Here is a 13954-nt window from a genome sequence, read left to right on the forward strand (position 1 = left end):
AGACAGTTGCCTTTTATTTTCCAGACTCTTACCACAAAATCACAGCTATTCTTCATATCCCGTGAAATATACAGTTATTGTTTTGAGTGTCTTGTTCAGTATTTTATGCTAGTGAGATAAATCTCTGTATCTGGACTGTGAGTGTACTGACTCTATACTTAATTTTGTAAGACAACTTAAACTGCTAACATTGTGTTATCGTTGTTTTGGAAGTATCAAATATGGGAGCACAGATAAAGCAACAGACTATTTTTCATTATTTTAGCTGAATTTGTTATTTCGGCTGAATCTGAAAGGTAACAATTTAAAGCATAACACATACTTTCCGTTTGAATAAATGGAGTGGGGGGGGGGAAGAATTCCTAAAGTATTTATAAAACATAGGAACTGAAAATTATTATTAGTATGTAATTATTATTTTGTTCTAGATATTTTATTTTGTGATATAGTCTAAGGCAAATATTTAAATAGTTATACTTGAGTACTACGATAAATATTTATTGTAGTACTCGAGGTGTACATGTAGTGAATATCACTTGTGTGTTTTTAATCTAAGATATCAACCAAGTTCAAAATTAGAAAATAAAATAGAACTCATCACAGAAGTTTAGAGTTCAGGGGTTTGAATCAGTTTTCCATACTGATCCCCAGTTTAAAACATTTTGTTGCTGCAGTGATAGGTCATCTAAGTAACTGAAACAAGACAGTAGCAAAACTTAGTACTGCAGGACTCAAACCTCATAAAAATAATATGTTTAAGAATGTTTTCTTACAGGATAGCTTATGTTAAAAACATGAAGCCATGACATAGGCTGGTAGGGGTTTATGATACTCCTGGTAACCAAATGTATCCTGGATTTTAGTTCTTCAAAGAATTCAGGCAAATTAAAAAACTTTGATCTCTTTTATTTGTATTGCTTTAGTCTCAGTCTTTCCAGGTATCTCACACATGTCATACTAATTGTTGAATTGAACTTCATTGTTCAGCAGCAGTTCTGTGATGAAACCAAACCATAATGTAATCATAAAAGGAATCTAATTCTTATATTTAGGGAACAAGAAAGGGTCTGTCTTCATAGACTGACCAATCTAGTTAAATAGATAGTTTAACTATGCAAGTAGTTAAGGGCAAGAGAAACAGTTCTCATAGAGCCTTCCACCTGCAGATTTAAGTACAGCCAGTATGTGAGCAGTGGGTCTCATTTTTATCTGATTAATAACACCAAAACTTCTCGTGGAGGACCATTCTCACTTCTGTACTGCAGTGTCATTATGTATGTGACTGGATTGAAATGAAGTGGCTCTCACATTTAAATCAGGTGGTTTAGAAATAGACTACAGAACAAGTGAAGGAGTCATGCGTGTTGCAAACAGAATCGTGTCATACTGCAGGATGACTTGCACTCTGCCACACGTTTTCAGGACTGGATAATGAAAACAAGTTTTATATCTTCTCTATACATTCACTGTTTGTACTTCTTCATACCAGCACTCAGGGGAAAAGGGAAAGGGAAAAGGAAACAAAATGATAGGATGATATATTTAGCACTCAAAAACTAGGAGGGAGAGTGGATAAATTTGTATAATCCCTTTCCTTGCTCCTTTTAGCAGAAGCCAGACTGAATGTGCAGCTTACATTATCGTCTTTCAGCCTTACTGTTTGGTGGCTTAGTTTGCACTTGGTGACATTATTTGACATCTGATTGCCTGTATGCACATACCTGCAAGCAATATGTGCCTATTATACATTTTTGACAGTAATAGCTTTCTATTGGTTTATAAAAATCAACTGATCTAAAATGGGGAAGTATTTAATCTCAGTTCTTCCGTGCTTGCAGAGAAGCAGCCTGCTGTAAAAGCAAGGGCATATATATTATTATATGGCATTATGAAAGCACCTGCCTTATTCCAGTGCTTGTGTAACACAATTGCTGCTGGCAGGGAGCTGACCAAGAGTGGGGAGGTAAATGTGCTATCCTCTGTGTTAGCACTTAAAAAACTTAGAAAGAATGTTCCTCAAGTAAGTTGAAAATTCAGAGGCTGGGGTTTCTGATGAGCTGTCAGTATATGTAAAACATATATTTACTCTTAGGGTGACGTGATGCTATCACCTGAATGATTGATTTCCAAAACCGACCTGCTTCAAACCAACAAAGGTTTATATATGTTTGGGATGAAAGCAATTTTGCCAAGCAGAGTAGTAGAAGGGGAAACAGCTTGTAAAAGTAGTGAAATCACTCTTCTGAAAGGTGTGAATTCTGATTTGTAAAGTCAAAATAGAAACCCCACAAAAGTTCCTGTTACAGTAGTTACAGTAGAAGTTGACACATTGTAGCCTATTCTTCATGCTTCAGCAAAATACATGTGTGAATGCAGCCTTCCAAAAAGAGGGGGAAAGAGAAAGTGAGAGAGGGAGAGGGAAAAATCAATTCATTAAAGTGAACACTTTACCAAAAGAGTGAATTTTATTCAAAGCTGAGTGATGTGATCCTTTCTTGTTCAGCTCTTTGTTAAGGTTGGGGAAGGTGGGAGAAGAAATACAGAAGTCCCCTGTCCCAGAGGATGGTGGGGTGGTGAATTCTAATTGGGACGTAAATTGTGTTTGTGTTATCTGTGGAGACTGGCCTGTGTTTGTTAATTGGCATGCTGAGATCATTTTGAAATGGTTGATATAACACCGTAGTCCATTGAACAGGAAGCTCTGCTGTTTTCACAGTTTGATAATCAATGCATCACTGCACACAATTCCTTTCAAATGTGTGTTTGTTTGTCCTGTTTGCTTAATTGAACAGCTGGAATTACTGTTACATACAACTGAATGTTAATTCATGGACGAAGAGGATTTTGCTGCTTCATTATAATTTTATGTAGAAATTGGAAACCGATGAAACATTAAGTGTTAATTGAGTGCACAGTTTCATAGGTCTAATAAACCAGGCATGATAAATTGTATTTTGTACAAAAAATAATTGATTATTGGCTGAGGATTTCTTTTTTAAGTTCAGCACTGCTTTAGTAATACACAGTACACATAATTCAATTGCTACTTGCAAATTTTTGAAGAATATAGTATTGTCTTGTAAAAAAAGCTTATGTTGATGCATACTGTTTGTTGCTTTCTCCTGATGTCTGGGACATATCTTAAAAATTACAAGTTTGTCATGATAAATTTTGCTTAATGATTCACTGAAACATTTCCTATGTATTTCACCCCTTAACTGAGCTTACAGCATGGGACACTCTTTCAGTTGTTGCTAAATTTTGTGCAACGTTATTAAGGGTGCTGTAGCAATCCAGTTAGAGCCTGAGTTTGTGTTTCAGGGTGGTTATGCTGCCTACCGGTATGCCCAGCCTGCCACTGCCACTGCAGCTGCCTACAGTGACAGGTAAGTCCTCATTTACTGCTAATAAATATTTGACTAGTGGAAGTTGAAGATGATTCTATGAATTTGCCTTGTTGAAGTCTCATAACTGTCTTGTTGCTCTGCAGATAATTGTGATATCTAAAGCAGGCTGTTTTATTATAATCCATGAATAGCCATAAATTGAGAGATTTTAGGCCTTAATTGAAAATCAGGCATGAAATGTGCACATTCCCAAGCTGTAGGTCATCCAGTTAATAATATCTGTGACCCTTGTACAGTGTACATAAATATATGTACAGCTTCATGATGGTCTGCTACTAAAGATCATTATTTGTCTTAGGAGTATTATTTCAGTTGATTTGGAACCTGAACCTATTGAGTGTCCTCAGTTTTCAATGACATTGTTTTAGTCAGTGGAAATTGAAAATGAACTGTGTCTAAGCTTGAGCTCTCCAAGGCTCAAGATTTTTTTCCATTTGCTTTCTGTCCAGAGATTTGATGTCTTTTAAATAGTGATAAAAACTAGGTTATTCTTCATTTGCTCTGTATTTTTATCCTCAAAATGTAAACCACATTTGGTGGAATTAATAATAAAAGATTATTAAAATCTGCATGAGAGAAACATGTAAAGATTTAACTTCTAAAAACTAAAAATGAGGCCAGATAAATTAACTTGTCTTCTTGCAAGACAAAAATTGAGACCCCCCCTTTGAAGTCAATGTCTAAATTGCTTCTGAGTTCAGTAGGAATAGGATTTTGTCAAATTGCATAAAATTAAGTCTTTGCAGTATGTAGACATGATTTTATAATGAAAAGATAGAATATCGTATGTTTTCTTCACAAAGTGTTCCCTAACAAAATCTGTGCTCTCCGTAATACTTTTCAAGTACTTGAACAGGGTACAATTGTAAAGGGAGGATGTGAATTGTGAAGGACAGACAGTTGCATATATTTTGCTTCACATTAGCAGCAGGTCACACTTCTGAGTTCCTGATATGAAAAAATTTCCCTTGAAAACATGGAGATAATTTAAGTCCTGAATGTGTATTGAAAAAGTTCTTTAGATGCTAAATTAGACATTATTTAAAATGTTTCTTTTTCTTAAAGAAATCAACAGATTAAGACATTTCAGTAAACTATTTGTTAGATTGAAGTGCTGTTCATGGATTCTGTATTTTTAGAACAAAATACCATGGTATGAATGTTACAATGCTATGCATGCATATTTGCCTTTCAAATGCTTATCTTATTATGAAGATATATTTTTTTAAAGTTATGTGAATAAAATAATTTGCATGTATGGCTGAGGCATGCTGTGTCAGACAGGTAAGCAAGTTACTTTCTATTAATTTTGGATCAGTAATATCAACTAGATATGTGCTGTAGGCACTGTGTTCACAATGTACTATTTCTACTTAGGGTAACCTACACAGGTGAAGTGCTACTCAGTAGTTTCATTTCATTTCCACAAAGGTGTGTTAGCATGTCGCAGCTCTATTATTTTTCTGTGAGCTTTTAATGCAAAGCAGTTCCTGTTTCTAAAAGGTTACTAAACTTAAAGGACAAAATTATAAATTACCTCCTGTGGTTAGTCATTTTTTGCCAGACAGCATTCAGGTGTCCCTGGATCATTTTGTAGGATGTTTATTCTTATGAATAAATGAATTTCTGAAAACCTGTACATTACATAGAGTAACTGAACAATATCAAGATATCTTAAATGCTTTAATTGTGAATTAATGTACTTTCTCATAAAATAAATCAAATGCTGTAAGCTAAAACATTAGTTGATCACATGTTCTCTTATGGGTAGAGAGTCAACACTACGAAGAGTTATGCTGAGAAAAAAAGTAAAGGATTTGTTTAAGAAGGTAGTGCTCTTAAATGCTGTAAAGGAAGCTTGAGATGGCATCAGTAGTTATGCAGGTTTACAACCCTTAATTACTTTTTGAAAAAATGTCTAATTTTCAGATACACTCTGTGTATAATTAGGATTGTAATAACATGTCTGCTTGCATAAATATCTTAAATGAATTTTATATCTTTTGGATTTTTTTTTTTTTATTTAGCTTCTCCTTTTAAATGTGGTTGACCTTCATCTTTGATCTGCTTCCCCCAAATAAATATGGTTTCTTGTCTTAATTACAAATACTGTAATGGAATTTCTTTATGGGAAAACTCTAAAACTAGCATAGAGAACAAAATAAAGAGCAATCTGCTCAAACATTTCTTTGCATATGGGAAACTATGTGCAAACGTGGATACCTCTGATTACCCACAGCCAGTTTGCTTAATTTGATTAGCTTTCCATTTTTTAATGAATTTAATTCAGCAACTTTTGTCAGTTACTAGTATTGAAAGTACTGAAATATAGTTCAGTAACACTGCTTGTTTCTTTTCTTCTCAATGTGATGATCATCTGCTGTCCTCTGGCAATATTGAACATTCCATATCTTCCTATACACCACTCTTACTTAGTCTTTGAGCTCCTTTTAATTTAATTACACATGAAATACATTGCTGTTTATGTGTAAACAACGCCCAGAAAAATGAATTGAGGACCAGTGAGTGTGTACCATTCAAGAAGTAACATATCATGGAAATACTACTTCATATTAATTAAAAAAAATCAAAAAGCTTTATTTTTTATCACAGCTTGTATAGATAATCCATGCAAATGTTCCATATTTGACATGCTTCTTAAACCAGGAGATGGAAAGAGGAAATCTTTAGATTGGAGACATGTTTTGGTAAATTAAAAATAATGGTTAACAGAAAGATTTGATATTCCAGAATCAATACACCAAGTCAGTGGATTATGATCATTGGAAGAGAGCTCTATTGTGAAGAAATGCAATGGTATCCTTGTTTGTCACAGCTGGAAATACTGCTGGAAATAGGCAAAGAACAAATATATAGGGGAGAATCAGGTGGCAAGGAAATCTCATGAAACAAATCAATGCAAATCCCTACATATTTCTTGTGACAAATCATGTACTACTAAAAGCAATTTCACAGTGGAGGTAGACCTTACAGATTTCTCCAGTCATTTCTTAAGACTGTAAAACAAAAACAGCAAAACAAACAAACAGGTACATTTTTGTTCTGTTTATGAAGCAATATAACAACTGATTATAACTTCAGACAAATTTAGAAGTGGACTTTTTACCATGTGATCTATCATCATATTGAATTGCATTTAAAGATTCAAAGTTCTTTGCAGAAAGGGAACCAACAATCATGTTTAACTTTCCAATATTTAAAATATTTCCAATAAATTTTCCAATTCACAAAACTGATAAAAGAGGACCTACTAGTTTATATATGTACTTCACCATTCTGGAGCTTTGCCTGCGAGACTCCTTAAATAGAGAGTGGAAAAAATTAATCAGATGTCAGTAATATGTTTGTGCAGCTTTTATTCAGCTTGTATGGAATATTTTTAGAAATAAAAATAAAATAGTTGTTAGATTTCTGTCCAAGTCTGAAGTTAGAGAGCTAGCCAACTCATCAAGTTTTATATTTATGAGGTAGAACAAGTCAAAGCATGGCAGTGGGGCGTATTGTCATTTTGTCATTGCATGTTCACTTGATGTTGCTACTATGTCTGTAATGCTGTATTGGATTTGACAGATCCATCACATAGCTCAGTGAATGGCTTGCTTGAATTAAGCCTATGGGCAGACTTATTCACATTGGTTGGCTATTGGTTTTGTGTTTTATGATTTGATTATTGCATCTTCGATGGGAGTAAGAAAAGTGTTCCTTTCTTGCATATTAACTTTGTCAGCAATATTTATGAAAGTGTATATGGTAGTATAATAAAACCAAACCCCAATAACAGTAAACTAGCCTTGTCTGAAAGGCAGTCGTTTCATTTGTACTGCTTGCTAATCCTGTTACACTGAATAATGAGTTATGTGTGTTTATATATGTATAATTGTGTATTCATATATATACACACATTCCCCATCCATCACCCACCTACAAACACCCCTTCACACACATATGTGCAGAGGTATTTTGCTCTGACTGTAATTCCTTTTTCCTAATAAAGAGTCAGATTAAGTCTAACTAAAAACAATGGGAAGTTTCCCACTGAGTTCTTTGTTGTCTGGATTAGAACCCTCATCACTGGAAGCTGACCTCTTTTTTTTTTTCCACTGATCTTTTTTAAACACAAATAAGGCATATTAAAAAATATTATCCACATAACACTTTGTTTTGATTTTTTTTTTTTTAACTATCAGTTTGTGTTACATGTTCTGTGGTCATCTACAGGATATTATCCGAAATTAGAGACAGGAGATTTTGTCATATGGAAGTTGTGTACCTTCCAGATCTGAAATCTTTCTCCTGATAAAATCACAATATTCTAATAATTTACATTTTTAACATGCCTATGTAGGGTATTCACTTTTATGAAGTTACTAGTGTCTACAGAGATAGAATCTAGTGTATTTTTTACTTCTTTTGGGGCAATTAATTCAGAATAATACTTGATATTTGTGGTCAAAGTATTCAAAAAGAAAATTACAGATTTTATTTAATTGTAAACATACCCATTAAAGAATGAAAAAATAGAATGAGGAATAAAAATACACAAAACAGAAAATGAACGTAGATGGAGGTGATTTTTTGTATACTGTAGACTTTAAGATCTATTTTACTAATAAACAATGACAACCACTGTAGTGTTATTCAAAATATTTTCTCTTACAAAGGCTCTTACTAGTGACTATACTAAAAATTCAGGTTACAAGAGCATATAAATAGAAGAGCATCTTCAGTCAGAATTTAATCTTCCATTAAATAATTTTATAGAAGGATAAATATTTTTAAATGTAGTACTTCATGATCATACGTTCTAAGATTTAAGAAAAAATTTTAATTTCTAAAGTAATCAGGTTGTAAAGGAAAATGTATAGAAGACAGTGATAACTTTAGTCTTCCTTCAAACCTTCAAACCCTCTGAATTTTGCTGTATAAGTTAAACCTTGAGAAATGGACCAGTTTGGGGGACAAGATGGGAGATAAGCAAGAATTGTACAGCCCATATTCTAGGCTACTCAAATTTTGAGAATGAAAAGGATCAGTTAGCATCTTGACCAGGTGCAAGGGTTGTGTTTACCTTTTGTAACAGCAATAACATAGTATATATATAACACTTCTTCAAGCACTTAGGTTTGATGTGATGATGTTTGCTTGGTATGGTTTTTTTATGGATACCCTGTATGGTAGCTAAAGTTTGCTTATTCCCTGGTACTGCAAATAAAAAAGAAATAATTCACTTTGCTGTTGCAGAGAGGTAATGGATTTGGGCATCTGCCTATTAGGCTTATATGTTTTTATGTCTGTAGCTGACCTATGGCAAGCTAGAGCTGGCATCATGTTAATATTTCATAATATATATTCATCTCTCAGATCAGTTTTGGGATAACTGGAGTATATGACTCATAGCCATAAAAGTATCTTTTAGTGAAGGAATTAAAAAGCAACTGATTAAGTATAAAGAGAATGTAGTAGGAAAAAACATAATCAGAAAGTTTAAAATTCTATAAATGAGTTTCATCTAGAGCAATTTCATAGGAACTTCCTGAAATAAAAATGTATTGCATAGAGCACTTTCTAATGATTTAAACACTGTTCATTCTGAAGTACTGGGTAGAGAAAGCTTTTTTGGGAGACACAGTGAATCATATTAATGTAGGAAAACATGGCAAACAATTACATTTCATAAAAGTATAGTCTCCTACCAAGTCTATTTATATACTTTTATATACTTTGATATTTTAATATATTCCTCTAATATTTGGTAGAAATAATGTTTTCTGATACTTTAAAGGCTTCATTCACCTGTATGAATATCACTAATATTCATGTAACTATTAAAACTACTCTGCTAGTCCAAAACTGAGGTAATACAGTACTGAAAAAGCATAGGGGTTCCTGGCCCAGAGTGATGGTAAACACCAGTTATGAAACATTTACCGTGTCAGAGCTTGTATTCTTCCTATCCTGCTTCTACTTCTCTTTACTGTAATTTCCATTCTTCACTGTAGCATCAGGGGATATTAAAAGGATCCCCACAGACAAGGAAGGGCTTGGCTATTCCTATAAAATCTGTTTTGACATCCATGCTGGAAGTAAGGGGGGCGGGGGAGGAGGAGCATTGAAGAGAGGGGGGAAAGGAATACTGAAGCCTAGATTTCTATACCTATACCTAAAGTGCTCCAAGTTAAAAGATGTTGATTGCTTTTGCTGCCAGCTTCTTCAGGAACATAGTAGGAGCTGCAAAATGCTTATCATAAAAAATACATATCAGTGCACCTATTCTGACATTTCCATATCTACTTTAATATTCTTGCTTTCTTATTAATACATCTAGCCTACATAAGTTTTAACTTGGGAGTTTCTTTAAAATAAAAGTTCATAGTAAATAGCTGTGGTTCTATTCTTTTGATTCATTTTTTAGTCATGCTTTTTCTCTAGAAAGAGGACTTAAAAGGATTGGTTAACATTTTGTAATTAGGAATGATCTCATTAGTAGCTCATACAGGCTTCTTCACTCTTACAGGATATTCAAAGAAAGGGTGACTTTTAAATTTTTAAGTGTGTTGTATTCAGCAGACTGGATAAATATGGAGATAGGGAGTTACTAAAACATTGATTCCTAATCCAGCAGACCAAAACTGTTGCAGTCTGTTGGGTCAATGCCTGTGACATGATAGACCATAACAGTTCCTTTGGACATGTCAGCCTCTAATTATACACTTTTTAGTTTTCAGATCATTGACTTGATAGACCACAAAGAGGCAGACTAGAAAGTGCTGTAAGTGTTGTCAACCTAAGTGTTCTAAAGCAAGAAAGAAGTAAGAGCATTGTGAAAGAGTCAGAGAGAAGATGGAATGAAATGTTATTAACAAAATATAGAATTAAGTGGATATAGTCTGCATGGATTAGCCATGTAATTTGCAGTATGTTTTAGACAAGGAGAAATATTAGAAAAAAAACTTGAAATAACTACATACATTCAGAAAGAGGCAGTCTCACTTTTGCATGTTTTTACTGTAGTGTTTCCCACCTCAAAGGAGTGTAAAACATTTGATCAGTTATTTAAATTGATACACTGTATTTTTCCACATGCTTTTGGGCTTGTCAGGTTTCTAATACTCTAGGAAGTTTGTAAGAATATTGTACAGCACTAGTGGGAAAGTTTACCCATGTAACCTAAACAACAAATTTTTTGTGAAGATACTATAGGATGTTTCATACACATGCAGAAAAAAAAGTCTGTCTTTGAACCAGGTGTGTGCCAGACTCTAAACTTCATTTTGTGTCTCTTTGAGGAATTCTTTATAATCCTGGCAATTTTTTCATATATATGGTATTTTAATGAGAAGATGAGAAAATTATGTTGTCAAGTAATACATAGTCATTCAAACCTTAAATAATTTAAAGGCAAAGAATTGTTGTTATTAATAATTGCTAAAGAAATTAATAATTATGCCTCTCTATATTAGGAGATTTTATTGTGGATAAAATGGTAGTTACTAGTAAGCCATAATAATAATATGAAATCAGAAACAAACATAAAGTATATTTTGACAAGATGTTTTAAAGATGACATGCTATATGTAAAGAAGAAATCCCTCAACAAAATTAATATATATTGTGTATTTTACTGGATAAAATCTTGATTCTTACACAAAGCTGACTTCAGAATTTTGTACTCTTTGCCCTAAAGAGAGTGAAAATATGTCCAAAATATAGTAAACAACATTTTCAAATATAAATAAGGAAACTTCAAAAATAGTCTTAATTAAGCAGGCCTAGATCGTACTGACAACAGTTTACACTGCTGACACAGAGACACTTCTGAAGTAAAGTACTGGGTTATTTCTTCAAGGATTGACATTAAGTGTGTAGACTGTGTTAATCAGAGTGAAAGGCAAATAATCTTAGAGAAGTTACACCACTGAGATCAGTATGAATTCTACTGCCGATTTATGTGGTCTTCAGAATTTCACTTATTAGTTTAGGTTTTACTTTAAAATGTTAAGATCTACTTTAAAATCACCTGTACTCCTCTTGCATATAAATATGCATATCTATATGATGTATACTGTATTATTAATAATTTATGTATGTATATGTAATCCTTCATACATAGAAAAATTCCACTGATACAGCAGGCAGTAGGAATTAGAAAGCTGTATATTTGTATAGCTCTGATTTAAAAAAAAAATAACCACACCTCGTAATTTCCCTAACAACATTAGTATTAGGCTATGCTAAATCAGTCTGTCTCTTGTAGCATTTGAATGGATTTTTAGGTAGTTCAGTAAAAGGGCTAAATAAGATGCCTGCCCATCATAAGAGCACAAATTATGAGAAATCATTTTCTGTTGACCATTTTTCTCTTTAGTTTTGTTTTGTTGGTTGTTTTGGTTTGTTTTCCTTTCTTTTCTTTTTTTTTTTAACCTCTGCATAAATGGAATAATTCAGGCACATCACTGGTCTCAGGAGTGCACATTTCCATTAGTGTCCAGAAGAATTAGGGGGTTTTTGCCATTTTCCGTTTTTTTGTTTTTTTTTTTTTTCATTTTCCCGAAGATGTGCTTTTCACAATTGCAGAATTATTTCATGGTATTAAAGTTATTTCTGTTCAGGAAGAGGTGTAATTAGTGACAGGATAAAATTTAATGAGATTTATAAACTTTGGTGCCTCCTGCTGTCTCTGGCAGTCTGAATTACATTAGAGACATGTTGTCATTGGCTAAATCATGCTGAATTGTCCTGAACTGAGCACAAAGAAGACACAAAAAGCAATGCAGAGGTGACTCACCTTTCAGTTAAGGGCTTGGTGAGACTGACTGGAAACAGGGATCTCATGCCATTTGAGACACCCTAGGGTATGTGGGACACCTGTGCAGGCAGAGGTGATGCAGGACCTTCTGGAGTGGCAGCTGAGCACAGGCAGGTGGGTGAGCTGCCTCCACTTAGGCAGTGAAGATGAGCTTCAGAGTTTTCTGTGAGGTAATATTAACAGAAGTAGTTGCATTAATTCCTTTCTGTGCATACACTTCAAAGGCATGCCTCAAGATTTCAGAAAAAAGCATTTAATAAAATGGTCAGAAATGATGGAGATGGGAGATGTGTTATCTTCTGACAATAAAAGCAGAATACCTAAGTGAAAGCAGAATACCTGTGTCTTCCTTTGTCTTGGTGTTATTAGTAGCTAAATTGAACCGGCAGTTCTGGAGAAAAGAAGTAAAAGCATCTCTGACATGTGAGAAATCAGTCTGAAAGTAAAATATACTTTCCTAATGCACATCAGGTCAAACAAATTCCTCTTGTTGAAGCTTGATACCACACGAATTACTTTCTACTTATATTTTTATTCTTAGTTCATTTAATATAACTTACAGGTATGGCTGTAAAGTTTAGCTGTCTTAGTGTTGTGATTCAAATGCAATGAATATGATACTGAACTTTGATCTTACAGTAATGGGAATATAAAGCATGATAATAGCAAAACCAAACTTACAGTTGTTATATTAAAAAGTTTTAATTCTTCAATAGCCTTAATATTTAATTTAGGGCACCAGGAGGAGGGAGTTGGGGAGGACTTAATAAACTCTGAAACTTTGCCCATACTTGAATATTACAAAAACTATTCAGGCAACCAGCCATCAGCTACATTATAATTCATAGCGACAAAGCTCTCAATATTAGAATCCTAATGAGAGCAACAAAGCCTTAAGTTTAGAGCATGAAGGAAAAATAAGGTGGGTTTAATGATATAATGGGTGCTGTATAGTTAGCACCCAGATCCTTGGGAAATAGAATTTGAAATAGCTCCAGTGAAGTCAGTGCTTTCATTTAATTCATTTTTACCAGCTGAAGTTCTGATCCATGAATTCTGAATACTGACTGTATTTGTAAATCCCATGATGGTCTTATCAGAAGTAGTCAGCTGATTACCTATAGTTCAGATCTTCCCATTGTAACTTCTGTTTAGAGTTGTGTTTGCATTCATTGTAATTGCCCGTGTTCTGGGGCTTTGCACTGTTTTCAGCGGTTACTGTATTTGGGAGGGACTTTACCCCTGTGTTAAGCAAAATTATTTCTGTCTAATTTTGTGAAGTTAGTAAGCGAAGTCCAAGAATTCTGGTGTATGAAACATGATCACAGTATGTTAGTGGATTGTAATTTCTTCTGTTTCAGATTTCCTACAGTTAGTGTGATTATTTTTAAGGAGGTCCTGATTTCTTAAAATCCCACTTAACGTCTATCATGGCTTCTATGTTATGGAATCTCTGTGTTGCCAAGAAGAGGGACTAAAAACTAAGAGAGCTGAGAGATTATGTGAGTGTTTTGGGTTTAATCATGTGCTGTGTAAAATACAGTGTTGAAAAGGCCAGCTGTCACCCCGTCTTTTAGGGAGAAGATAGGACACAGAGAAAGAACAGTCAGTAATTTGTCCCACCTGCCCTATAAAAATAGGTTCTATGGGATTTTTTTCCACCCACAATGACCTAAGTGTATAAGCTTCCCAGACAGAGCTGTGAGTACTTCTGTACATC

General features: G+C 34.0%; 1 protein-coding gene across 41 annotated transcripts in view; it reads left to right on the plus strand.

The window, feature by feature from the left end:
* Nucleotides 1-13954, plus strand: part of RBFOX1 (RNA binding fox-1 homolog 1) — a 1299775-nt gene that overhangs the window by 1264537 nt on the left and 21284 nt on the right. For all 41 annotated transcript variants that reach the window (XM_061358249.1, XM_061358247.1, XM_061358250.1 and 38 more), the window contains one exon: nt 3322-3386. In XM_061358249.1, the coding sequence (XP_061214233.1) occupies nt 3322-3386 (65 nt within the window). The remainder of the gene's footprint in view (nt 1-3321; nt 3387-13954) is intronic.

The sequence above is a fragment of the Neopsephotus bourkii genome, unplaced genomic scaffold (genome assembly GCF_033783945.1).
Source record: "Neopsephotus bourkii isolate Nb327-2 ecotype Australia unplaced genomic scaffold, CSIRO-AGI_Nbou_v1 NB_940, whole genome shotgun sequence".
In the NCBI taxonomy this organism is placed as follows: domain Eukaryota; kingdom Metazoa; phylum Chordata; class Aves; order Psittaciformes; family Psittacidae; genus Neopsephotus; species Neopsephotus bourkii.